Source organism: Scyliorhinus canicula, chromosome 5 (assembly GCF_902713615.1).
Source record: "Scyliorhinus canicula chromosome 5, sScyCan1.1, whole genome shotgun sequence".
Classification (NCBI taxonomy): Eukaryota; Metazoa; Chordata; class Chondrichthyes; order Carcharhiniformes; family Scyliorhinidae; genus Scyliorhinus; species Scyliorhinus canicula.
The window spans coordinates 202671164-202697995 of record NC_052150.1 but is presented as its reverse complement, the minus strand read 5'-3'; the positions used below and the strand labels follow the sequence as shown (position 1 = coordinate 202697995).

Here is a 26832-nt window from a genome sequence, read left to right as displayed (position 1 = left end):
GGGTGCTATCTCTTTCCCTTTTGTTGTCTGGGTGTTCTTTTGTTTTTTTCTTTTGTTTGTAGTTGCTTTTGAAGTTGGGTGGATATTGTTCTTGGGGTGTAACCGCGGTTGTTTTGTTAATAGAGTTGAGGGGCAGCACGGTAGCATGGTGGTTTGCATAAATGCTTCACAGCTCCAGGGTCCCAGGTTCGATTCCCGGCTGGGTCACTGTCTGTGTGGAGTCTGCACGTCCTCCCCCTGTGTGCGTGGGTTTCCTCCGGGTGCTCCGGTTTCCTCCCACAGTCCAAAGATGTGCGGGTTAGGTGGATTGGCCATGCTAAATTGCCTGTAGTGTCCGAATAGGAAGGTTAAGGGGGGGGGAGTTGTTGGGTTACGGGTATAGGGTGGATACGTGGGTTTGAGTAGGGTGATCATTGCTCGGCACAACATCGAGGGCCGAAGGGCCTGTTCTGTGCTGTACTGTTCTAAAAAAAGATGTTTGTATTTGCACATGACACCGGTAGCAATCCTGAGATCACTACTCTGCTTGTCCTGCTCTTTAGCTTCCAAGCTAACTCCCTAAAATCACTTTTTAGATGCTCATCCCTTTTCTTAGCTATGTTGTTGGTGCCTGTGTGCACCACGAGCTCTGGTTGCTCCCCCTCCCCCTTAAGGATCTTGTAGACTCGATCCAAGACATTCCTGGCCCTGGCACCGGGAGGTAACATACCTTCCGAGTCTCGCTCGCGACCACAGAATCTCCTATCTATTCCCCTAACCAGCTTGAATACAAAATGAGAGAAAAAGAAGTAATAGCGCTAGCAGAACAAAAGAGAGAAAGAGATAGTGAGGAAAAAGAAAAAGAGAGAAGGAGATAGAGAAGAAAAAGAGAAAGAGATAGAGAGGAAAAAGAAAAGGAGAGAGAAGAAAGAAGAAAATAAAGAATGACCCTCCAGAATGGCCCTTGCAGAACAAAAAGGAAAGAGAAAGGTAAATACAGGTCAGGGAAAAAGAGAGAGAGGGGAAAAAGAAAGAGAGAGAACAGGGAAAGAAAGAGAGATTTTGAACTTCGGAAAATGGCCATGAAACATGATAGTCAGTTAAGATTGGCGGATGGAAAGAAAAATGTACAGTTGCAGGATACTGATGAGGATGAAGTGAAAGAGCTTCATAGTCGAAGGCTTGATGGGGACCTATTTAAGTATGTCCACGCATTGCCACGGTTTGATGAGAAGAAGGTAGAAACCTTTTTCATTTCAAAGTTGGTAGGTAGGGCTAGTGAAGTGTTTGCATCACTATCAGAGGAGGTATCTGAAAAGTACGAGGAGGTGAAAAAAAGCCATTTTAGGAATAAATTAGTGCCTGAAGCCTACAGACAAAGGTTGCGAAATTTAAGTAAAGAACCTAGTCAAACATACATGGAGTTTGAAAGGATCAAACAGCGTAATTTTGATAGGTGGATAAGGGCTTTGAAAATAGACCAAACATATGAAGCTCTCAGAGAAATTATACTTTTGGAGGAGTTTAAAAATTCAATTCCCGACGTAGTGAAAACTCATGTGGAAGAGCAGAGGGTTGAAACTGCGAGATTAGCAGCAGAAATGGCAGATGATTATGAATTAGTTCAGAAATCAAAGTTTGGTTTACAACATCAGTTTTAGCCTGTGAGGGATAGAAACTGGGGACGGGAAAAATACTCAAGTGGTAGAGACAAAGGTGATCTGATGGGAGATAATAAGGAGCGTGTACTTCGGATTAAAAAGGCAATCCAGGAGGGTGGAAGAGACATGAAAAGTTTAAAATGTTTTCACTGTAATAAACGAGGTCATGTAAAGTCACAGTGTTGGTGGTTGAAGAAAAGAATTGGGAAGTCTGATTTTGTAAAACAGGACAAGACTGTGGGTTTGTTAAAGTGGTAAAGGAAAGCCCAAGTGAAGCGAAGGAGGTGCAAAAGATTGTCCAGCCCGATCAAGAGGTGATTGATAAGAAGGTGCCAGATCTCTTTAAAGAATTTACTTGAGTGGGTACAGTTTACTCATGTATATCAGGAGGAGCAGGTAAAGCAGCCCCAATTTTAAGCAATACGGGAGCTAGTCAATCTTTGATGGTAAGAATGAGGGGTTATGTAGTTTGGGAGGAATATTGCCAGAAAAGGTGGTAATGTGTGGAATTCAGGGTGAGAAGAGTAGTGGTCCATTATATAAGGTAAGGTTGGAAAGTCCAGTGAAGAGTGGTGAAGCAGTAGTAGGAGCAACAGAGAAACTATCTTGTCCAGGAATACAGTTTATCTTGGGTAATGATATAGCTGGATCACAGGTGTGAGTGATGCCTACAGTTGTTGATAAGCCAGTGGAAAATCAGACAACTGAAGTGTTGAAGGACGAATATCCTAGGATCTTTCTGGATTGTGTAGTAACAAGGTCGCAAAGTCACAGGTTAAGGCAAGAGGAGAAATCAGAGTGAAGATAAAGGTGAAGTGCCATTATCAGAAACGATTTTTGATCAGATGGTTAGAAAAGAACAGGTGGAGGATGAGGCGGATGTTTTTAGTTCAGGTAAATTGGCGGAGTTACAACAGAAAGATGTAGAAATAAACCGGATTTATCAGAAAGCATACATGGAAGAGGAATCTGAGTGTATACCAGAGTGTTATTGCCGTAAAAGTGATGTCTTGATGATAAAATGGAGACCTTTACATATGCAGGTGGATGAAAAGTGGGCAGAAGTTCATCAAGTGGTATTGCCGTATGGTATAGAAAGGAGGTGTTGCGAGCAGCACATGAGGTACCAGTGGGAGGTAATTTGGGAGTAAGGGAAACTCGAGCTAAAATCCAAAAACATTTTTATTGGCCTGGACTACATACAGATGTGGTTAAATATTGTCGATCATGTCACACATGTCAAGTGATAAGGAAACCTCAAGCAATGATAAAACCAGCGCCCTTAATACCCATTCCAGCATTTGCCAAACCTTTTACAAGGGTCCTTAATTGATTGCATAGGACTGCTTCCTAAAACGAAAAGTGGGAATCGATATCTTTTGACTATAATGGATGTGTCTACTAGGTTTCCAGATGCCATTCCAGTATGCAATATTACAGCTAAAAAGATGTGGAGGAGTTACTTAAATTCTTTACTAGATATGAACTACTGACAGAAATACAATTGGATCAAGGATCAAATTTTACCTCAAAAATTATTCAAAGAAGTTATGGATAGCTTAGGGATAAAACAATTTAAATCAACTGTGCACCATCCAGGATCACAGGGAGCGTTAGAAAGGTGGCATCAGATATTAAAGACAATGTTGAGGGCTTATTGTCAAGATTATCCAGAGGATTGGGATAAAGGAATTCCATTCGTACTGTTGGCAATTAGGAATGCACCTAATGAATCAACCAAACTTAGTCCTTTTGAACTAATTTTTGGTCATGAGGTAAGAGGACCACTTAAATTGATTAAGGAAAAACTGGTGAGTGAGCAGTCGGAACTTACATTCTTCGATTAAGTGTCAAATTTTAGGGAACGATTAAATAGACCAGGTGAATTGGCTAGGCAGCATTTAAAAGGTGCACAAAATGCGATAAAATGGGTAGAGGACAAGAAATCCAAAGTTCATAGTTTTGCCTGTGCAGTTGAAGTTTAACTACTGTTACCCATGGTGAACCTTTAAAAGTAAGGTTTTGTGGACCGTATCAGATTGAAAGGAAATTAAGTGAGGTGGATTATGTTGTAAGAATGCCGGATAGAAGGAAAACTCACCGTGTGTGTCATGTGAATATGCTTAAAAGGTACATGTACCGTACAGTGAAAAGTATTTTTCTGCAAGCAGCTCAACAGATCATTCAGTACATGGAAGAAAAGGGAATTAAACACAATTCAAGAAAATCCATAATAGGGCAACACAAGATATACAATGTAACGACAAAAGCATTGGCATCGGATGAAACATACAGGGTGTAGTGTTAATGAGGTCAGTCAATAAATAAGAGGATCATTTAGGAGTCTGGTGACAGCGGGGAAGAAGCTGTTTCTGAGTCTGTTCGTGCGCGTTGCCATTCCACTGGCATTATTAGTGGACATAACACACCGCCACTGAAACAAACCCCTTGAAATCGCATTAACTCACTTGTCAGCTCGAGGAAGACCACCTTTGGAGGCTAATGATCACTTATGTTCTTACAGATCAATGTTCCTGCTAAGAGAATGTGGGCAAGATAGATGATGCAGTTAACCTTGCCTTCAACATAGCGTGCAGGCAGGAAAGCAGAGAAGATTACTACATTAGTGCCAGGCTCATCAAAGGGAGCAGCATCAGCTGAAGAGCAAGGGAAACAGGACCCCTTCTGGTCCTGGGGATGAAGCAGAGTTTAGATGGCTCTCAAGAACCAGGGTGAACAAGACGTACATCATTCCTCCAGATGAATGGGAACCAATGTCGTTGACACCTCCGCATATCCAGGCATCTGGTGGCTCACATCTGCCACATTCTCCACAAGCTGACTCCTCAGGGACTGGGAGGACATTCAATGCCAGTGGCTTGCGCCGCTCCAGCTTCTACACGAGTGATGCCTTCCAGGGCTCAATTAGGGACAACTGCAGGATCTTACAAGCTTCCGCCCTCTTTATCAAGGCTGACAATTATGTGCACATTGCTAGAGATCAGGCTAGCCAGCCAGGCAACCCTAACACTGGGCTTTGCAGGGGTTTCTGGATTTACACGCCATCAACTGCACTCATGTGTCACAACAGTCCCTGGCAAGAGCCAATGCAATACATGAACAGAAAAGGATACTATTCGCTTAGTATACTGCTGGCCTATGACCACCAGAAACACATCATGCAGGTCTGCTGAAGCTACCCAGGAAGCTGCTGTGACTCCAACATTTTGAGTAAATTGCAGATTCTGGACATCTTCGAGAGCACACGCCACATCCAGATTTGGATCATCAGCGACAATGGCTGCCTGCAAAGGATGTGGCTGATGATGCCCATTGACAGTCACACTCCATCAGAAAGAAGGTCCAATGGTGCTCATTCTGCCACATGAACACTGGGAGAGCAAACCATTGACTTCTTGAAGATACAACTCCATAGTCTGCCAGCGCACGCTAATACACTCACCAAAATGTCTCACAGATCATTGTGGTTCGTTGTGCCATGCACAACCTGGCACTACAATCCATCAATGATGAGGACATTGATAGGGCTGAGGGCGAGGAGATCAAGAAAGCAGAGACTGCAGGGGAAGAGGCCATAGCGTGGGCTAGATGAGGCAGGTATGCACATTATGCACTAATAGACACCAGGTTCCAGGAGGATAATGATGATCGGCAATGATTATCCTGATGGACCAGTAGCATCAATGCTGGGCACATATTACCACGTGCTTTGTGATCCTTCTCACTTGAATAATCCACTTCAATCTGAGAATGAGCAGTTACACATTAGGCTCACTGTGTCATCATCCTTTGAAAGTTGATGAATCCTGGGATGTATGTTGCCTTGCTGAAACCTAGCGTCACGGCAGCAGGGTGTTTCACCATTACACATCAGAAGGTCCAGCCTCTACAAGCATCTCTCCAGCATCCCAGCCTAAACTGCACTCGCAGGCTAAGTGGTTCAACTGGACCATGAGGGTTAATGTTCAATGCCTATATAACTGGAATGCTGGGGTTTCGGAGCACAACGCTCAGTAGTGGTCCATGCCCACTTCTCACAAGAGGATTCTCAAACGTTCCCAGTCACTCAATGGTTCTGCCATCCCATAATGAAGTCTGAGTATGAGGGGTTAAGACTGTAGGAGTGATCATGTCACTCTCAGGAATGAATGGTGCTTCAGTGGGCATAATTACTTCAGAAGCCAGTCTCCAAGCATGGCAATGCAGCTGATATTTAACTGTCTCAGCTGCAGAAGAATGCTCAATCTTTAAAATTACGGCCAACTGCATGGCCCAACTGCAACGCTGTACTCTCCCACACTGCTGTCCTTGCCCAGAGGTTCCCTCTCTCCAGCAATGCTACCCTTTCTCCAGTGCCAAAAGCCAGCCATGAAGAAGCCGCTGTGTAGACTTGCCTTTGAACACCATCCCCAAAGAATCTGCAATGAGCTTTCTTGCATTGGGATCCTTGTGAGCGCTGCACTAAGTTGCATGCACTCAACTCTAAGTTCCCCTCAAGTTCAGGCACTAAGGTGCTGTGAATCACACTATTCTGAAATGATATCGACGTGGGATTTAAATTTGATGTTGGGTAGGATTCTGGAGTGTGGCCATAATAATTGAGTTGCAAATTTATTAAAATTAAGTTCCCAACGCTCGACAGTGGGCTGGCCTAAGCTGTTAATTTTCACCAATCCATTCTTCTGGTTTTAAGTAAAAGTATTCTGAATTAAGTCAACGATTGAAAATCCACGGGCGCGATTCTCCACTCCCGCGATGGGTGGGAGAATAGCGGGAGGTGAGCACCCGCACCTCCAGCTAGTCTTCTCCCCCCCCCCCAAAATGGGTGCTGCAAAACCCGCGGAGAATCGCGGGCTGCCGTTTTTCACGGCGGCCCGCGATTCTCCGACCCCGATGGGCCGAGCTGCCTGCCGTTAGCGACTGTTTCACGACGGCAGCAACCACACCTGGTCGCTGCCATCGTGAAACGGGTGTGCATATGCCTGTTTGGGGCTTCTGGGTGGCCTACAGGGGAAAGAGCACCGCGACTGTGCTCGTCGGGCCGGCGTCCCAATCGGACACACTATTTCCCCTCCGCCGCCCCGTAAGATCAAGCAGCCATGTCTTGCAGGGCAGCTGAGGGGAAAGACGGCAACCGCGCATGCGCGGGTTGCCGCTGTCCAACCTGCGCATGCGCGGCTGACGTCATTAGGCGCGTCAGCTGTGTCATTTTCGGCGTGCCGGGCCTTGACACCAGCATCAAGGCCCTGCGGCCGAGTTACCCGACACGGCCCGCCTATCCCCCCCGGGGGGGGGGGGGGGGGGGGGGGGGGGGAGAAGAGGAGGCTTCCGGCGCCCCACATGTTCTATGTATTAATGAAGTAACATTAATAAACAATACTAGTAATACACAATTTGACACCAACAAAACTTAGAATGACCTGCAAACGCAAAGATTATCTAAGTCGGTATGACATCTGCGCAACTCATTGATGAGACTGCATACACAGGAAAATGCATTTCTGTCAGAATTTAATGAAATTACTTGCTTCTAAATTAATTTTAAATAACGCAGTTTACATACCTTGTTATGAAAATGAATAGTCAATCGACAATGTAAGCTGAAGGCCTTCAGAGCCGTATTCACATTGATATCATGAAGTATCGTTTCTGAGGCACTCAAGAAGGAAGTAAGGAGTTCCTACAAGACAAACCAAATAAATTGTTTAATTCTTAAGCAGGTCCTACTTAAAGGATACAACCAAGAATTTATTATAATCAATCCTAATTTAATTAAACAAATGTGTACGTTGAACTGCCATATACAGACATTTAGAAACAAGTAAGATAGTTATGTAGGCAAGTGGGCTTTTCAGTCCATCGATGCACACTTCTCTCTCTCAAACTGAACATAAAATTAAATCATTATGATCATTGCTGCCGAGGGTTGCCTTCACTATGTGGTTATCAATTAAACCGATCGTTTTGCACAATACCAGGTCTAGTGTCACATCGCCTGTCTTCTGGTTGGGTCCAGAATGTGCTATTCGAAGAAACTAGGAATTCCTCACCTACGCTCCATTTGCACATCCTATTTTGCCAATCTATGTGTAGATTAAAATCCCCCAATATTATTGAAGTACCTTTCTGAAAAGCTCCCATTAGTTTTCTTTTATACCCTGTCCTACCATGTAGTTACAATTAGGGGGGCTGGTACACCACTCCCACAAATGGCTTCTTTCCTTTATAATTTCTCATCTCAACCCAAACTGCTTCTCTATCATGGTTTCCTGAACTTGGGTTATCCCTCTCCAATGTGCCAATAGCATAATTAGTTAACAGAGTCACTCATGGTGGTTTGAGGCACAGTGGTTAGCACTGCAGCCTCAGCACCAGGTAACCAGTTTCGATTCCACCCTCGTCTGTGCAGAGTTTGCACATTCTCCCCATGTCTGAGTGGGTTTCCTTCGGGTGCTCCAGTTTCCTCCCACACTCCAAAGATGTGCAGGTTAGGTGGATTGGCCATGATCAAGGCGTGGGCGTATGGGCATAAGGTAAGGGAGTGAGCCTAGATAGAATGCTCTTTCAGAGGGTCAGTGCAGACCAAATAGTTCGAATGGTTTCCTTCTGCACTGTCGGGATTCAATGACACTCCTCCACTTATTCTCAACTTCCTCTCCTTCCGACATAATAATAATCTTTATTAGTGTCACAGGTGGGCTTACATTAACACTGCTATGAAGTACTGTGAAGATCCCTAATCGCCATACTACAGCACCTGTTCAGGTACATTCAGGGAGAATTCAGAATGCCCAATTCAACTTACAAGCACGTCTTTCAGGACTTGTAGGAGGAAACCGGAGCACCCGGAGGAAATCGCAGACACGGGGGAGAACGTGCAGACTCCGTAGAGACAGTGACCCAAGCCGGTTATTTAACCTGGGACCCTGGTGCTGTGAAGTAACAGTGCTAACCACTGTGTTACCGTGCTGCTCTGTACAATCTAGAGTAAAGTACAGTACGTTTTCTAGCTGTGCTTAACTGATACTAATGTGAGGAATATAGGTGCAATATCGGTCGGAGTTCTTTTTGGCCCCAAACAATAGTGGTATTGTGGGGCATGGAATTAATCAGGAGGTCAGAGAAGCACATAGCTCGAGTAATACAGTGATCATAGGTAACTTCAATTTGCAGGTAGATTGGGTAAACCTAATCAGCAGGAACGCTGTGGTGGACAGGTTTCTGGATTGTGTTAATGATGGTTTTCTAGGGCAGTATTTTTTTAAAATAAATTTAGAGTACCCAATTATTTGTTTTCTACTAAAGGGCAATTTAGCATGGCCAATCCACCTACCCGTCACAACTTTGTGGGGACAAGACCCACCCACTTCACCACCGTTCCACCCTCCAGAGCAGTATGTTGAGGAACTGACGAGAGGTCAGAATTTTAGATCACCTATTATTTAACAAGGAAGGGCTAATTAATAATGTTGTAAAAAAAAAAGTTTGGAGTTGAGTGACCATATGATAGAATTTTACATTAATTTAAAAGTGAGGTAGTTTAAAGAAGTCTGAAACCATCACTTCATCATCATCACAAGCTTTTCTTTGTGCCAGATTCCATACACTTCTCTAACAATTGCATCAAATTTACCAAGATTCATCCTATTCAACCACAAGTTGGGCTTTTAGCCCTATAATCCGCTGCATCATGAACACAGCCTATTTCCATCTCTGTAATATTACCTGCCTCCCCCTTGCCTCAGCCCTCCTGATACTCAAACCCTGCTTTTGCTATCTGCACACAACTATTTACTTACTCTCCTGGCCACTCTCTAAACTTCATCCAAAACTCTGCTGCTTTTATTCTATTCCACACCATCTTGCTCAACTCTCATGTTGGTTCTGGTTTTTCTACACTAGATCTCGAAACTCCAACATCTCCAATTTAAACTTCTTGTCGTCTCGTACAAATCCTACGAGGGGGGGGGGGAAGAGTAGTGGAGAATCTTACAGCACGGTAGCACAGTGGTTAACATAATTGCTTCACAGCTCCAGGGTCTCGATTTCTGGCTTGGGTCACTGTCTGTGTGGAGTCTGCACGTTTCCTCTGGCTGTTCCGGTTTCCTCCCACAGTCCAAAGATGTGCAGATTAAGTGGATTGGCCATGCTAAATTGCCCTTAGTGTTGGGTGGGGTTACTGGGTTATGGGGATCGGGTGGAGGTGTGGGCTTGGGTAGGGTGCTCTTTCCAAGAGCCAGTGGAGACTCGATGGGCCGAAGAGCCTCCTTCTACACTGTAAATTCTATAATCTACAGAATTTGACAGTGTCAGTATCTCACAGAAAATTGAACTCTCCCACAGATCAGGTTTTTCATGGAATCTTGAGCCTCTTTGCTAGAAGAAAGTGGTTTACACCGCCAATCTGGCAGGGCACCAGCTCCACACAGATTGGGGCGCCACCTGTGTATTTGACACAAAACAGTAAGATGTAGTATAAATTACATGACCAGAGACAATTTTTAATTATTACAGCTCCTGCAACATTCATACATAGCATGCTAAATAAATAGTTCAATATTCAACAACCAGCAAATAACTAGCTACCTTGATTGCTCCCAAGGCCTTAAGGAGCTGGTTAAGCCGTTTCTGTGGCAAACTTAATAAGCACTCTCGACTCATGATATTGGTCAGTATGTATTCTAAAAAATTTAATGCCAACTCTAATTTTGGTTGCATTGTTTCCTGGATTCGGACTGTACGCTGTGGGGTCTTCTTATTCTGAAAGAAAATGGACAGAAAAGGTATGTTCTGAGCAAGCACTGCTGAATGATCTTACAATAATTCATTTCAGTTTAACATGACCACAATTTTGTAACTTTATCCAAGAACAGTGGAGCTCAATTTTCACTTCTTAAAAATGAAAAAGATCTACCATTGGGTTATCAGTCACCAAAAAAAATCCTTTTGTATCTAATTTGATGCTGGGCCCCCACCTAAGTCGATGGCCTCCTGACAGTGTAAAAGGAGACCACTGGCCCATTGAGCCCATTCACCCTATGAAAGAGCACTCCACCCAAACCCACTCCCCAACCCTATCCCAATTATCCCTTAACTTAACCTACACATCTTTGGATTAAGGGGCAATTTAACATGTCCAATCCATCCAGCCTGCACTTCCCGTACCAGCCTCCCCGAACAGGCGCCGGAATATGGCGACATGGGGCTTTTCACAGTAACTTCATTTGAAGCCTACTTGAGATAATAAGCGATTTCTATTTCATTTTTTCTTTGGACTGTGGAAGGAAAGCAGAGCACCGAGAGGAAACGCACACAGACACAAGGAGAACGTACAAACTCCACACAGTCACCCAAGGCCTGAATTGAACTCAGGTCCGTGATGCTGTAAAGCAGCAGTCCTAACCACTGTGCCACCATGCCAACAGGGCAGCTCAGTAGCATTGTGGATAGCACAATTGCTTCACAGCTCCAGGGTCCCAGGTTCTATTCCGGCTTAGGTCACTGTCTGTGCGGAGGCTGCACATCCTCCCCGTGTGCGCATGGGTTTCCTCCGAGTGCTCTGGTTTCCTCCCACAGTCCAAAGATGTGCAGGTTAGGTGGATTGGCCATGATAAATCGCCCTTAGTGTCCAAAATTGTCCGTAGTGTTGGGTGGGGTTACTGGGTTATGGGGGTAGGGTGGAGGTGTTGACCTTGGGTAGGGTGCTCTTTCCAAGAGCCGGTGCAGACTCGATGGGCCGAATGGCCTCCTTCTGCATTGTAAATTCTATGACAAAAATTCTATGAGGGGACCAAATGTATTCCAGCTGTATTATGCTGATGGCACAAAGATAGGTAGAAATCTAAGTTGGGACATATAAGGGCGCAATTCTCCCAAAAAAGCTCCACGTGTGGTCTGTGGCAGGAAACAAGTGCGATGGGTGATTCAGCGCAATCCAGATCACAATCCACCCAAACTTAGAAATGCTTTTGGATTTGGAGTGAACTGCGTCATGATTTGAGGTGTGTGGGACCTGAAGCTGCCAGCAAGTCCGGCTTCTCAGAGAAAAGGCCCCATCCTGGTGAGCGACACGCCACTATGGGGCGGGTTGCCAAATGCCACCCTCTTCAGACACCTTCCTCTGGCAGGGCTAATCTGGCAATGCCCTGCCATGTCCCCAACCACTCAAGACTACAATGGCCTCCGTGCCCCTCACATTTGGTCTCAGTTTGTGGAGGCCAGTACAGATTCATGCCAGCTTCGCTTTTTGCCGGTGGGTAGGAGAATACGGCTTCAAACAAATCCTGCATATTTAAATATACTAATCTGGTTCACACCCTCATGCCAACTGGAGTGGGCCGGGGGCATCAGTAATTGTTTGGCACCTGCTGCAAATCCCGTTTTTGATCTCTTCCAGAATGTTGCTGAGATAGCTGGATTCACGCTGCTGGAGAATCGAACCCATAGAATCTACATAGGTCAAGTAAGTGGGCAATTTGGAAGATGGAACATAATGTGGAATATTGGTGCTTATTGCATGAGGATTGGAATATAAACAAAATGAAGTAATGCTGCAGCAGAGCTCAGTGTAGCCGCATCTGGAGTGGTGTGTACAGTTTTGGTCTCCTTAATTAAGGAAAGATTTAATTGCATTAAAAGCAGATCTGAACATGAAGTGCTACCAGCCAATACAAATGAAGAGGGGTAAAATATCGGTAGGATGTCTGTCCTTTATTCAAACTCACACCATTTTATACCGCTATTAAGGTAGGCAATCCTCCCGCCACATTTAATATTTATTAGGTCTCATTTTGAAATGAACACAGATGACATATCTTAAGTGTTGAATATTTGATTGCAAAACTTTGACGGTATGTTTACACAAGTGTAGGGTCATTGCAACATCGAAACATCTTTGCCCATCCAAGTCTGCCTCAGATTCATGTTGCACATATATTTTGTTTGTTAACTAACTGTCCAGTAACATTCGCTCAGATTATTCTGCATTTTCAATATTCCACATAACACAGCTCTTTTTCTCCTGTTGAGAGGAACAATCTGCAGCAATTTTTTTCTCATAAAGCAATTAAAAACAAGTGAATTATCTAACCTTCTGGGGAAGCCCTTCTGTTAGCCAGTCAGTGATCAGCTCGAGCACATGTCCAACTTTTCCCCACTGACACAGGCAATCAATCAATAAGGAATACCTATTCTCATCAGCTCCTTTATCCAAATTTCTCAGCTTTGAGAGGACTCCACAACTGCAAGATATAATAAACAGGGATCAGAAAGTCAAAAAGCTAAAACAGTAAAATTCAATTTTCTTTTCCTTTTATTTTAATGCCGTCAAGTCCCTAAATCTGTAACAATGCTGGATATCAACTTAACAGCTTCCATCTTTATGTTGTCATGCTTTAATTCCAAGCATTATGTAACCGCAACAAAGAAATAGCAAAATGTTTTCACACAGTTTTGGGATTCCAATATTAAAAACCCAAACTAATAGCGGAAGGATTAACTTTTCATTTGTAATTCCAAAGATTATGCAAATATAAAATGGCGAAAAAAGCTCACTGCTCATCTTTTTACTTTTATTATTTGCAAGGGATGTGAGCGTCACTGGCAATACTAGCATTTGTTGCACATCCCTAACTGCCTTCGAGAAGGTTGTGGTGAGCCACCTTCTTGAACCGTTGCAGACCATGTTATGTAGGTATTTCCACAGTGCTGTTCAGGGGAGAAAGGTAAGCCCAATACCAAATATTTCAGAAAACATCAAGTTTCAATTTATAGGAAGCATGTGCTTATATGATGACAATTACTTTCAAAAACATATTTGGGCTCAGGATATGTACAATTTATAGAATTATGGAATCTACAGAACAACGGACCATTTGTATCAAATAGGCTGGTGTTTGCAACTGCACGCCTATATTAGTCCCACTCCAATTACCCCTATCCAGCCTGCTGGCATGTCCTTCTATTCCCTTCTCTTTCAGGTATGCACCAGGCCCCACCCTCTCTGTCAATGTGAACCACTTCAACCACTCAATGTGGCAGAGAATCCTGCATTCATAGAATCATATCACTCTTTTTCATAGAGGCTATATATATTACTCATGTTTAGCTAATCTAAAGGCACTGAGCCAGCAATTGCATGAATTACCCATTAGTGAACCTACTGAGTTTTTACAATCTGTCAGCTTTCCTGATGCGAATACAAATTGCAAGAGTTGCTGAATTCAGTTTCAGAATTTATCTTGGTACGATTTGAACTCTCAACCTTTAGTTTATTCGTCCAATACTATAACCACTAGGCTACCAGGCCTTCTGGCAATGAATAAAAAAAAATTGAAAAGCGCCCAAATACTATCCCTCATCATTAATATCAGAGGAGACACGATTGATCAAAAACTTAACTGGACCAGACACAAAATCTTTGGCTCTGAGAGCAGGTCAGTGGTTAAATATTCAGCGGCAAATTACACACCTCCTGGCTCCCAATACCTCGCACTGTAAGGAGGCAGAATTCACAAATGCAATAGATATTCTCCACTTGCTTCAATGAGTGCAGTTCCAAAAATACTCATGAACTTCAACACTATCCAAGACAAAGCAACCCATTTTTTCCCAATGGGGTGTGGACATAGTTAGCTCGGCCAGCATTGCTCCCCATTCTAACTTCCCTTGAGAAGATGATGAGCCACCTTCTTGAATCACTATAATCATGAGGTGTAGGTTTACCCACAAAGCTGCTAAGGAAGAATTCCAGGATTTTGATTCTGCAACAGTGAAGAAATTGCAATTTAGATCCAAGTGGTTTGTGGCTTGGAGAGGAACGTATAGGTGGTGTTCCTGTGCATCCGCTGCCTTTGTGCCTATAGGTGGTAGAGGTTATGAATTTAGAATGTACCGTTGAAGGAAACTTAAGAGTTGCAGCAGTGCGTTTTTCAGACGGTACACACTACTGACAGTGTGTGTCAGTGGCAGAGAGAGTAAACAGCATGCCAATCAAGCGGGCTGCTTTGTCCTGGATGGTTTCGAGCTTCTTGAGTGTTGTTGGAGCTGCACTCATCCAAGCAACTGGAGAGTATTCCATCACACTCTTGCCAAGTGGACAGGCTTTTGGGGAGTCAAGAGGCAAGTTACTTGTTGTAGACTTCCCAGACTCTGACTTGCTTGTATAACCAGTGTTTATATGGCTGGTCCATTTCAGTTTCTGATCAATGATAAATCCCAGGTATAGATGGTGGGGGATTCAGCAATGGTAATACAATTTAATGTCATGGGGAGAAGGTTAGATCCTCCCGTTTTGTGGAAAGTCATTCACTGTCACTTATGTGGGGCAAATCCTACTTGCCACTTATCAGCCTAAGTACGAATGTCTTGATGCAAAGCTCACGGACTGCTTCAGTATCTGAGAAGTTGTGAATGGTGCTGAACATTGTGCAATCATCAGTGTCCCTACTTCTGACCTTATGATGGCGGGACGGTCATTATGAAGTAGCTGAAGGTGTTTGGGCCTTGAGGAATGCCTGTAGCAATGTGCTGGGACTGAGATGGCGGACCACCAACAACCACAGCCATCTTCCTTTCTGAGAGCTTTTCCCGTTATTCCCATTTACTTCAGTTTTGCTCAGGCTTCTTGATGCCACAACCGGCCAAATGTGCTTTGATGTCAAGGTAAATCACTCTCACCTCCCTGGTGAACTATCCACTACCCTAAACATTCCCTCCGTGCACTGCCAGCACAGTGGCTAGATAGTACATATCTGTAAAATGAACTGCAGCAACTTTGAACGGCTTATGCTTCAGCACTCCGAAAACTAAGACCTCTGCTGTTTAAAAGTGCACAGGCAGCATGAACTTGGGAATGCTACCACCTGTCAGCTCACCTCCAAGGCACGGACCTCCAGACTTAGAAAGATATAGCCATTCCAGCATCATCACTTGGTCAAGATCCATATAATGTGCGTATTTATATATGCACTTAAATACGTTCTGATCATAAATTTTATTTATACAAAATATACTATATGCATCTTCTCTTCTTAAAGAGTCCCTCAGGATCAAGATTACTCACTTCCACTCCGGTTCGATGGTTTACGAGACAACTGATAAGTCAAATGCACTATTTTCAGATTCTGCCACAAGGGGGCAGGTGGTGCTTGGAAGGTCAAGTTGTTTGGAGGTTTGTACACTCTCTCCAACACTTCAAATTTGCCTCTGCATATTCCAGGAGTCACTATATATTCAGTGCCGTGCTGACTGAAGCTTTTCCATTCTGGTCAGTCACAAGCCACGATGTCCAGGGATTAGTGGTGCAGGGAAATATAGGGCGCGATTCTCCCATGCCGCGTGCCCGGAGAATTGAAGTTTACGGCCTTTTCCCGCGCGACGCCGCCCCGACGGTCTCCCAACCGGCGGGAACGGCTTCATCGGGGTCTGCGCCGCGCACGTCGTAGAATCCGTCGAGAGGGCAATTGAGGCGCTTTACACAGGCCCCCGCTATTCTCCGGCCCAAATGGGCCGAAGTCCCGACGGCGCCCCTGCAAAATAAAATCGTCAGCCAGCACTACTGGAAGAGGGAGGTAAGTAGGCGGGCCCACCCCATGGGGGCAATGGCAGTGTTGAGTGTTGTGGTCCTGGGAAGAGGGACAGAGGACGGAGCGGGGCAAATGATCCCACTATCCTGCCGGGTTGGTAGGGCGGGTCCCAACCAACGGTTGGCCGTGGGATGGAGACCCCCCCCCCCCCCGATGCAGTGTGGCGGCAGGAGGGTGGCGAAGACATTGTGCCAAACCGGCAGCATGGTGAAGGGGTCTGTCTGCTGGCTGTGCGATGATGAGGCATGGGTTGAGCCTCAACCGTGTGGAAAACGGAACCCCCCCCCCCCCCCCGGCTCAAGTGCATGATGTTTTCGCAGCAGCTGTCGATGATCGCCGCCATGGCGGCAGCCATGGGAGGCTCATGGGAGGGTGCGGCAGAGGGAGTGACAGCAGAGGTCCCCGTGCTAGGCGCTGCTGCTGCAGGCCACCATGCCCGACCAGTCCACGAGGAGGCGGAGGGTATGGACCACTCGCAGGTCGCCAGCGGGGAACAGGGCGATGACAGATCCTGAAGGGTTATCTGGGGACGGGGACGATCAGGTGGCCGTGCCAAGGCGGCGGAGGAGTGCCATGCGTGACCGGGACTGCATCTCGCACGAGGACATGACGGAGGTGGCTTGCAGGAGACTCTGGATGAGCCGTGAAACGGTCGCACCTCGAGTCACGTGGAACAGGGAGAGGACATGCCCTCCAAGTGAGGGTGAAGGTAACTGTGGCCCTGAATGTTTTTGCGACCTTCTCCTTCCAGTCGCCGAGCGGGGATCTGGGCGAGATTAGTCAGGCCTCGGTGGACCGGTGCATCCGGGCAGTAACCGATGGCCTCTATGCAGTCGCGTGATGGTTCATCAACTTCCCGGAGGACCACGCACACCAGGCTGCCAGGGCATCGCAATTTGTCGAGGTGGCCGGCATACCGATGGTACAGGGCGTCGTTGATGGTGTTCATGTCAACCTGCGTGCACCACCGTGGGACAGGGACGTCTTCATGAACAGGAAGGGAGCATACTCGATCAACGTGCAGGTGGTGTGCGACCAGGATTATGACTGTGTGCACCCAGTATCCGGGAAGCGTGCATGACGCCTTTATATTGGCACAGTCGTTCATCCCCACAATTTTCGAGGGGCATGGGCAACAGGGGTTATCATTTGTGGCCGTGGCTAATGACACCTATACGGAGGTTCAGACCAACGTGGAGCGCTGGTACAATGAGGCGCAGGTAGCAACCAGGGGTGTCGTGGAGGGGTGTCGTGGAGAGGTGCTTTGCCCTCCTCAAAATGAGGTTCAGGAGCCTGGACCGATCAGGGGGCGCTCAGCAATACGACCCTGACAGGGTCGGATGGATCGTCGTCGCAAGCTGCGTGCTGCACAACATCGCCCAACAGAGGGGTGATGTGATGGAGGACGAGGACGCACGTGAGGCTGGCGACGCTGATCTTGAGGAAGAGGAGGAGGGGGGAAGGAGGGGGGGGCACAGACACCATCGGGGTGCAGGATACGGCCGAGAGGCCGCACGACAGAAGCGATTGGGGAAGCGGGCACGAGATGCGCTGATGGCTGCATGGTTCATTCCCTAGGGGGAGGGCATCGTTCTTCAGGGCACTGGCACAGTTGACCGCGCACGCTAGCACCACCCAGAACCCCCCTCAGACACGTCCCGCACCAATGTCCAACCCTACCAGACACGACACCACCATCACGCCGCACTATACCTGCAACACCTCGTCACTGTCAGTAGACTGCTACCTCCGTAAGCGGGTGTGAACACTGCCATGCTGGATGATGACAACTCTCTCTGCGATACCTGATTCTGAACACCACCACCTCAGTGTCCCCTTTATGCATCAGGGACACTCCATCACATGTCCATGTGGGGCAATGGGCGTTGTCGCACGGAGGACAAGGCGTGTTTGGTGCCGGGGTGGGGTCCACTCCCGGCCTCACCCTTGCGATGATCCTCAGCCAGCACCGTCAGTGGGCACCCCCGCTTGCCCCCCCCACACACACTGCCACCCCGCTTCCCCCCCTAACCTCCCCACTTCCCCCCTAACCCCCCCACACAGACACCCCACCCCGGCACCGGAAAAAGTACATACGCATGGAGGTTTGGAGCAGCAACTTTTATAGTGACAATGCAACACACATGCCCAAGCCCCTATGACTCATCTGTTCCATGCACCCGTGCCACGTAGCAGTGCCTAAAGTTTTGGCCTTACGGGCCCTACCACTACATCTAGCTGTTCCACCAGACGGTACAACAGGAGTGGAGGCAGACTGCTGAGAGTCCTGCCCTTCGACTTGGCTTCCCGTCGGCGCGCGCTTCCTGGGACTCCCCGGCCTGGATGGGCCAGCGTGCGCGGTGAGCGTGCTGGATAGCATAGTGACACCCTCCTCTGCCCACCAGATGCACCAGGAACATGACGGGGGGAGTGAGAGTGCTCCGGTTCCTCCCTTGCTGTGGCTACAGGAACAGGCAATGGGACCTCCTCCTCCCTTGGGGAGCCAATTGGCCCCCGGGCCTCTCTAAGGGACGGCGGTGCGTGGAGAGGCACGCCCCATTGCACTACTGACACCTGGCGCTGCCAGTCCTGGAGGCCCGCTGTGGAATCGACCAGGGTCTGAACGTTGCTGGCTATGGAGCTGAGGGAGTGCGACATCCCTGTCAGGGACATCGTTACCTCCTGCTGGGTTTGGGCGACGCCGTCCATCACATGGACAAGGCCGCCAATGCTCTCAGCGATGGCCTGCTGAGACTGGGCCAGAATCCAGAGCACGGCATTAATGTCCATGTGGCTCTGGAGCATGGCTGCCTGTGAGAGGGCAGTCCCGTCATGGGCCACGGATGATGCGTGCGCCCCACGCCCTGAAGAACCTGACCCATGGCCGAAGCTGTTTCCCCCATTGCCTCCATCGCGGACGCCACCTGTGCGGTGTCGGCCTGTGTGGCAGCCATGACCGGCAGCACTCCCTGCTCCTGCACGCAGATGGACTCTTCCAGCAGCGTCTGCAATTGCCGGAAGACATCCGTCATCCCGTCGTCTGGTCCCTGGGGTGCCAATTGCATCGGGTCTGTGGGCGGGCCTGGAATGGCCAGTAAAGCGGGAGCCGTTTGGGCAGCAGCTGGGTGCTGGGCCTGACCTGTCCTCTGACCGTCCAGGCCCTCGGCTTCTCCTACCTCCACCTGCTGTACAGGTTCGACTGTGTGGTGCGCACCAGAATGTGTACCAGAGGCCTCGCCACGAACTTGCCCAACCGAGGTGAGTGTATCTGCGATGTTGGGGGATGTGGGTGACAGCAGTGCCGCGGCCGCTAGGTCATCGTCTCTCCCCAGCCCTGTCTCCTGTGTGGAGCCGTGGCCCGGTGCATTTAGACCACGGCCGATGCAAGGTTCCATGCCCCCGTGCCTCGAATGCCGCAACGTCCTCCGTGCATCACTGTCCGGACTAGCTGTCCCCTCCCCGTCCGTCACATTTTCATATGAGTCGTAATCGTCCGTCCTGACGTCTCTGTCTGCCCTCTGTGCGTCAGACCTCGGTGTGCCGGCCTCAGAGGATGGCTCTCCGGCGCGTTGTCCTTCCTGTCTGTCTGGATCGACACCGCAGCCGGAAGAGATTGGTGTTGCACATTGGCGTGGTGAATGGACAGTCCCACGACAGGGCTCGTGTGGCCCTGGATAACACATTAAGGCAGGTCTCATGAGTCTTGCGTTGTCGTTTGTTGTGCATAGTGAGGGTGTGGACTGGTGCAGTGTCAGGCGGTGGATGTGAAGGTTGGGGGGGGGGGACACAGAGATGGGATGACGGGCTGCATGCATACAGTGGATTCTCACTTGGAGCTTCTCTTCTGACCTGGCACGGTGCAACCACCCGGCTGGCTCCCCCGGCAGGGCTCACGTATGAACGCAACTTTATCACACGAAGGGGACACTCTGACCCACTCCATGGCACCTGCCAGGGGTGGGGAGAGATCCACGTGTCCCGGGTGCAACGCCGGGCCCCCAGCAGCCCCCCCCCCCCCCCCTCTTCCCGCTCAGCCCCCCCAGCCCTCCTCCCCCCACCCAGCCCCCCTCCCCTAGTCCAGCTCCCCTCCGTTGTCCTTGTCGGGGGAAGAGGATGGCCCTGCGCTCCTCCACTGCATCCAACTGTGACTCCAGGTCATGCAGAAACGGAGATTATGCTAACTACATACATACAGACAGTCACCCTCAGCTGCAATTGAACCCGGTTCCCTGACATTGACGCAGTAGTGCTAACCACTGTCCTCAGTGATGCTTTGACATCTGTGAAGAGTTTCCACTGTCCTCCTGGGGATCTGACTGCCAAGTAGAACAGCTGCTATGGGAGTCTGGTGTCAGGCATATGAAAGACCCAACTTGGGAGAGAACACTGGTGTTGAACCGCTTTTCTTATCACTGGAGTTGCAGAACCTTGCGATGACACTGCTGGTATTTCCCCAGTGCTTCAAGGTGACTGCTGTAACTTGTCCTTTCTCCAAAGCATACGAGTGTGGGGGCCACTGCTGCCCAGTAAACAATGGCCTAATCTTGAGTGTTAAATCCTGATCCTCAAATGCTCTTTCTCTCAGTCAGCCCAAAGCTGAGCTGGCACACTGGGGTCCATTGTGAATTTTATCATCTAGTCTGCCTTCGCCAAAACAGCATGGACAATGAATAAATCTACATAACTAACCAACTTGCAACTCCTCATGTGCCTGATGCAAGCCATTAGACCATAGGACATAGAAGCAGAATTAGGCCACTCGGCCCATCGAGTCTGCTACGCCATTCAATCCTGGCCAATATTTTCTCATCCCAATTCTCCTGCCTTCTCCCCATAATCTCTGATCCCCATATTATTCAAGAACCTATCTATCTCGGTCTTAAAGACACTCAGTGATTTGGCCTCCATAGCCTTCTGCAGCAAAGTGTTCCACAGATTCACCACCCTCTGGCTGAAGACATTTCTCCTCAGCTCTGTTTAAAGGATCGTCCCTTTAGTCTGAGATGGTGTCCTCTGGTTCTAGTTTTTCCTGCAAGTGGAAACATCCTCTCCATGTCCACTCTATCCGGGCCTTGCAGTATCCTGCAAGTTTCAAAAGATTCCCCCCCCCGCCTCATCCTTCTAAACTCCAATGAGTACAGACCCAGAGTCCTCAACCGTTCCTCATATGACATTCTGAAGATCTTTACAGATTAGAACGATGGAAAAGTTACAGCACAAAAGCAGACCATTCAGCCCATCTTGTCCATATCAGCCTAAGGGCACCCAAGTGCCCTTTCTAATCCGACCTTCCTGCACCCGGTCCATAGTCCTGTAGCTTCCAGAACTTAAGGTGCAAATACAGATACAGAGTTTAAGGTCTCTCCCTCCAGCACCAACTCGGGCAGAGAATTCCAGACGCCCACTACCCTTTGCCTAAAAAAGTTATTCCTCACGTGCCTTCTACCACCTACCTTGAATCTATGTCTCTTGCTTCTAGAATTCCCTGCCAAGAGAAACAATTTTATCCTGTCCGTTGTATCTCTTCCCCTCATAATTTTATAGACCTCAATTAAGTCACCCTTCTTTGGAACCTTCTTTGTTCCAAAGAAAATAACCCGAACCTGTCCAATCTCTCCTCACAGCTACACGTTTCTAGTCCTGGCAACATTCTTGTGATCCTCCTCTGCACTCTCTCCAGAGCAATTATGTCCTTCCTGCAATGTGGTGACCAGAACTGCACACAATATTCCAGTTGTGGCCTCAGCAGTATTTTATACAATTCCAACATTATATCCTTACTGTTATATTCTATATTTTTGCCAATGAAGGAGAGCATTCCATATGCTTTCTTTACAACCTTGTCCACTGAACTGCTGCCTTTGGAGAATTGTGTACTTGAACGCCAAGATCTCTCACTTCATCTACCCCTGAGTGTATTCCCACGTTTGTGTACTTCCTATAACTGTTTGACCTCCCTAATTGCATGACCTCACACTCCAGAGTTCAATTCCACCTGCCACTTTAATCACCCACTCTATTCTATATACCATTGAATTATTTTGGAGATCATAGCGATCCTCTACACTGTCCATACTCGGCCAATCTTAAGTGTTATCTGCAGCTTTCCTAATCGTGCTCCCCGCATTCAAGTCCAAATCGTTAATATATAACACAAACAGCAAGAGTCCCAACACGGAGCCCTGTGGAACACCACTTGAAACAATGTTCCATTTGCAAGGGCAGCCATTGACCATTAACCTTTATTTCCTGTTACGAAGCCAACTTTTTATTCAGTTTGCCACACTGCCCTGTATCCAATGGGCTTTTACGTTTTTGACCAATCTGCCATTGCTCTTTGATGTTCCAGTGCAACATGTACTTGGCTTCCCATTTAAAATTTGAATCGTTAAAATTATGCATGAAGAAATCTTGGGATTAAAAGAATGAAACCAAGTAGGAACATCACCTCAGCCATTGAACTAGATCATGATTGATTTTTAACTCAACTTTCCTGCATTAGCTCCTTATCTCATGATACCCTTCCCCTAATAAAAATCTAGAAAACTCCATATTATTGCTTTGTGATGTACTTCGTAAATGGCCAAGATCTCTTTACAAGATTGTGTCCACGCGTTCTTGCTTCTTTCAAAAGAAATAGTTTTTCTGTATGAATCCTATCAAAACCTTATCACATTTTCAATACATTAAACAAACAAATATCTTAACCACCACAAATGACTGGAAATTTGTTTAATTCTTTAATAATCTTTGGCGAATATATTGGGAAGGTATTTGATTATTGGATGAATTTCCCCAGTACAAATACTAATCCAATCAAAACCCTTAACTTGCATTCAAGAATTAAATGTTCACATTTCAAGCAAGATATTGTTCCTCCTCGTTATCCAGAAAAATGTGGTTCAAGATACTTTTACCACTAATAAACTTGCTTCAACCACTCTATTCATAAAGTGCAACTTACAAAAACATACTCTGGTTCATTTTCATATCATCTCTACAGTAGCTGAGTCAATAATTCAAAGTTTGACATGGTATTCTTTAAGAAATTTCAGTTTCAGGTTACAAACAATAACAGAAATATGAACCAGTAAACACAGAAGCCATTTTGCTGCAATCTTGCATAAACCATAATGTACCTGAAGGTGGGAACAGCTGTTGCAGGCATGAAGGAAGCCAGAATGACCAAAGGAACAGTACAGCAGTCGTCCTGTAGAAATAATAGTTACATTAATTGATGCTCTGACTAAGTCTATTATTTGCTGTTAAAATTGTCCCCACAATAAAACCATCACAAGTAAACAACAATTAAAGCACAAAATTGAAGACTACTCTCAGTGTAAGTTTAAAATGATTTTAAATACTGTGTACTAAAGAAAGAAACTTTACCGTAAAAGTTTTAAAATATTCAGGAAACGCAGTTGCAAACTTGGCAATGGTGTAGTTTTTAGCTTCTTTGTTTTGATTCAGTGCTTTGTAGATGCTCTTCCATAGAATAACAGTAATTTCCAGTAAGCTGGCCATTGTGGCACTATCATTCACAGACAGCACACTATCCAGTACCTGTGGGGAAGAACAATTGATTTTCAACTTTTTAATTAAGTGCCTCCAAGTTCCTCCCTCCACATCCCCCTACTCCAAATTCCTTTATCATCCTCTTAACAATTCTGCAAAGATGCAAATTGTGGAAATTGGAATGCCTCTATTCACATTAAAATAAAGGAAAATAACAAATAACATTTAGGAAAACACAGGTGGCAGCTTTAACGTCAGCAAATAACAAACAAATTGCAAGAGGAAACATTACGTTTTTTTAATATCTAGGACAAGTCACAAATCAAATGATAACAAACTATATTCATACAAGTATGAAACGGTGATGTGTTTTAAGCTTGCACTGAAGTACACAAAACATTTAAACATTTGTGAATTCATTATTAAACAAGCACCAAGCATTCAAACTAATTATGATGGCAAGATGTAACTAGTGGGGCGCCACAGGGTTCAGTCCTTGGGCCCATCTGTTTACAATATATATAAATGACTTTGATACAGGGATAGAACAAAGATCAATACAGCACAATTCCAGGCCCTTCAGCCCTCCCGGCCTGTACCGGTCAAGATCCCACCTTTGGCCAAAACCCTCAGCACTTCCTAGTGCCCTCTATCCCTCTAAACCCATCCAATCCATGTATTTGTCGAGATGCTTTTTGAACATTGTTAATATATCTGCTTCCACAACCTCCCCTGGCAGCACGTTCCAGGCACTCACCAGTGTAAAAAAACCTGCTCGCACATCTCTTCTAAACTTTGCCCCACGGACCTTAAACGTATGCCCCCTGGTGACTGATCCCTCCACCTGGCGTGTGCCTACCCATCCAGTCTATCTATGCCACTCATAATCTTGCAGACCTCCATCAGGTAACCCCTCAACCTCCGTCGTTCTAATGAAAAGTCAGAGTCTGTTCAGCCTCTCCACATAGCTAACACCCTCCAGACCAGGAAACATCCTGGTAAACCTCCTCTGCACCCTCTCCATAGAAGGTTCTACAGTCAAATTTGCAGCTGACACAAAAGTAGGTGGGACAGTAAGTTGCAATGAGGAAATGAGAACTTTACAAATGGATAGATAGGTTAGGAGAATGGGCCAAAATGTGGCAGATGGAGTTTTGTGGATAAGTGTGAGGTCATGCATTTTGGTTGGAAAAATGGGACGTCAACTTAATATGTAAATGGGATGAGACTTTGGGGTGTTCAGTTGCAGAAGAATCTGGTGGTTCTCATTCATGAGTCACAGAAAACTAGCATGCAGGTAAGCAAATAATAAAGAAAGTGAATGGAACGTTGGCAGTTATAGCTAAAGGAATAGAGTATAACGGTAAGGAAGTGTTGTTGCAACTATACAAAGCATTGCTGACACCACAACTGGAATATTGTGCACATTATTGGTCCCCATATTTGAGGAAAGATGTAGTGGCATTGGAGGTAGTTCAGTGGAGATTCACTAGGTCGATTCCAGAGATGAGGGGTTTGCCATTTGAGGAGAGATTGAGCTGTTTAGGCCTATACGCTCAAAAAAGTTTAGAAGACTGAGGGAAGATCAAATTGAGGTATACAAGATGACAAAAGGTATGGATAAAGTAGACGTGGAGCGGATGCTTCCACTTGTGGGGCATTCTAGAACGAGGCGCCAAACGTGATACCACAATCTACCATGAAGGAAGGCTACTCGCCATTAAGTAATCATAGAAAACCTAAAATGGAATAAAGAAAATAATGCGATGTTTTAAAAATTGTACACAATTTTAAGAGTGAAGGAATGCAATGCACTTACACTGCTATTTCCCATTTGATATTCATCATCGTCGCCACTGTCTTCATTTTGCACTGCCCTCGCAATACAAGCATTCAAGCATCGGCGAATCACAAGCATCATCTTGGCTATTACAATAAAGAACAATGTGGTGATACAGCAAGAAATATCTCGCACCAGCTCCACATTTTTAGCCCAGGTTTTGCAGTCAACAGTGAAGTGATTGCGCTTTATGCTGACTGACCTTAAAGAGGTCGTGAGGACTGTTGCAAGTACAACCCTTTCCCAACAATTCATTCCAGCATTATCTATCAGTTATCTTATGTCCAGCCAGAATTACATCACCAGGTAGGCTCAGCAGCTAATTACGCTAACAAATGCTCACAGACCGCAAACAAAGAAGTAATAAACAGGTTTTATGATTAATATTTTAAAATCATTTTGCAGAAAGCAAAATAATAATCCCATACACATGGGATAAAAATAGAAGCTGAAATGTTGCAAATTTCACAGAAAATAAAATAGTTATTAACTTTAAAATTTACGGAATCACATCATGGAACGGTGAAATTTGACATACCACAAATACATCATTTGTTTTTCAGGGCCAGAGGTTGCTCAATAATAATTATGGCTTACTATGCCGTTAAAAAGACAATTACGCTTTATTCAACAAGGCGCAACTTTAACCAACATTTTAAAGTGATAACAGTAAATAAAAAGACTTATATTTATCTAACGTTTTCAACAACCCACCAGATGTCTCAAAGTACTTTATAGCCAATTCTGTAATGTAGGAAAAACAGCATCTAATTTGGTGCACAGCAAACCCCTACAACCAGCATTGTGACATTGGTCGATCATCGGTTTCTGTGATCGTGTTTGAGGTATGAATATTAGTCAGGGCATCAGGAATAACTTCCCTGCTCGTCTTTGAAATAGTGCCATGGGAGCTTTTACACCCACCTGGAGCAGGCATAGAGACCCTAATTTAACATCTCGCCCCCAAGGTGGCACCTCGAACAGTCCTACAATGGAGTGCCAACCTTTGCTTTTGTACTCATGTGCTGGATTGGGACTTGAACCCAGACCGTTATGAACTCAGAGGTGAGACTGTTAGTAACCGACTGTTAAAGAGTGGAAGTTCACTCAATGCAGTTATTTCTAATCGAGTTCCATCTATGAGGAGTTCAACAATGCATCATCCTATTGAGGAGCAGTGAAAAGAGTTTCTGGGTTTCTGCATTTAATAGGGTTTGTGCAGATGACAGAA

The 26832-nt window shown here is 46.2% G+C and overlaps 1 protein-coding gene across 7 annotated transcripts in view; it reads right to left on the bottom strand.

Annotated features, from left to right (window-relative positions):
- The window catches only part of ncapg2 (non-SMC condensin II complex, subunit G2), a 147981-nt gene that overhangs the window by 56559 nt on the left and 64590 nt on the right, over positions 1-26832 (bottom strand). For all 7 annotated transcript variants that reach the window (XM_038798367.1, XM_038798366.1, XM_038798370.1 and 4 more), the window contains 6 exons: positions 25581-25687; positions 23636-23809; positions 23386-23456; positions 12751-12901; positions 10248-10421; positions 7225-7341 (listed from right to left, as the gene is read on the bottom strand). In XM_038798367.1, the coding sequence (XP_038654295.1) occupies positions 7225-7341; positions 10248-10421; positions 12751-12901; positions 23386-23456; positions 23636-23809; positions 25581-25687 (794 nt within the window). The remainder of the gene's footprint in view (positions 1-7224; positions 7342-10247; positions 10422-12750; positions 12902-23385; positions 23457-23635; positions 23810-25580; positions 25688-26832) is intronic.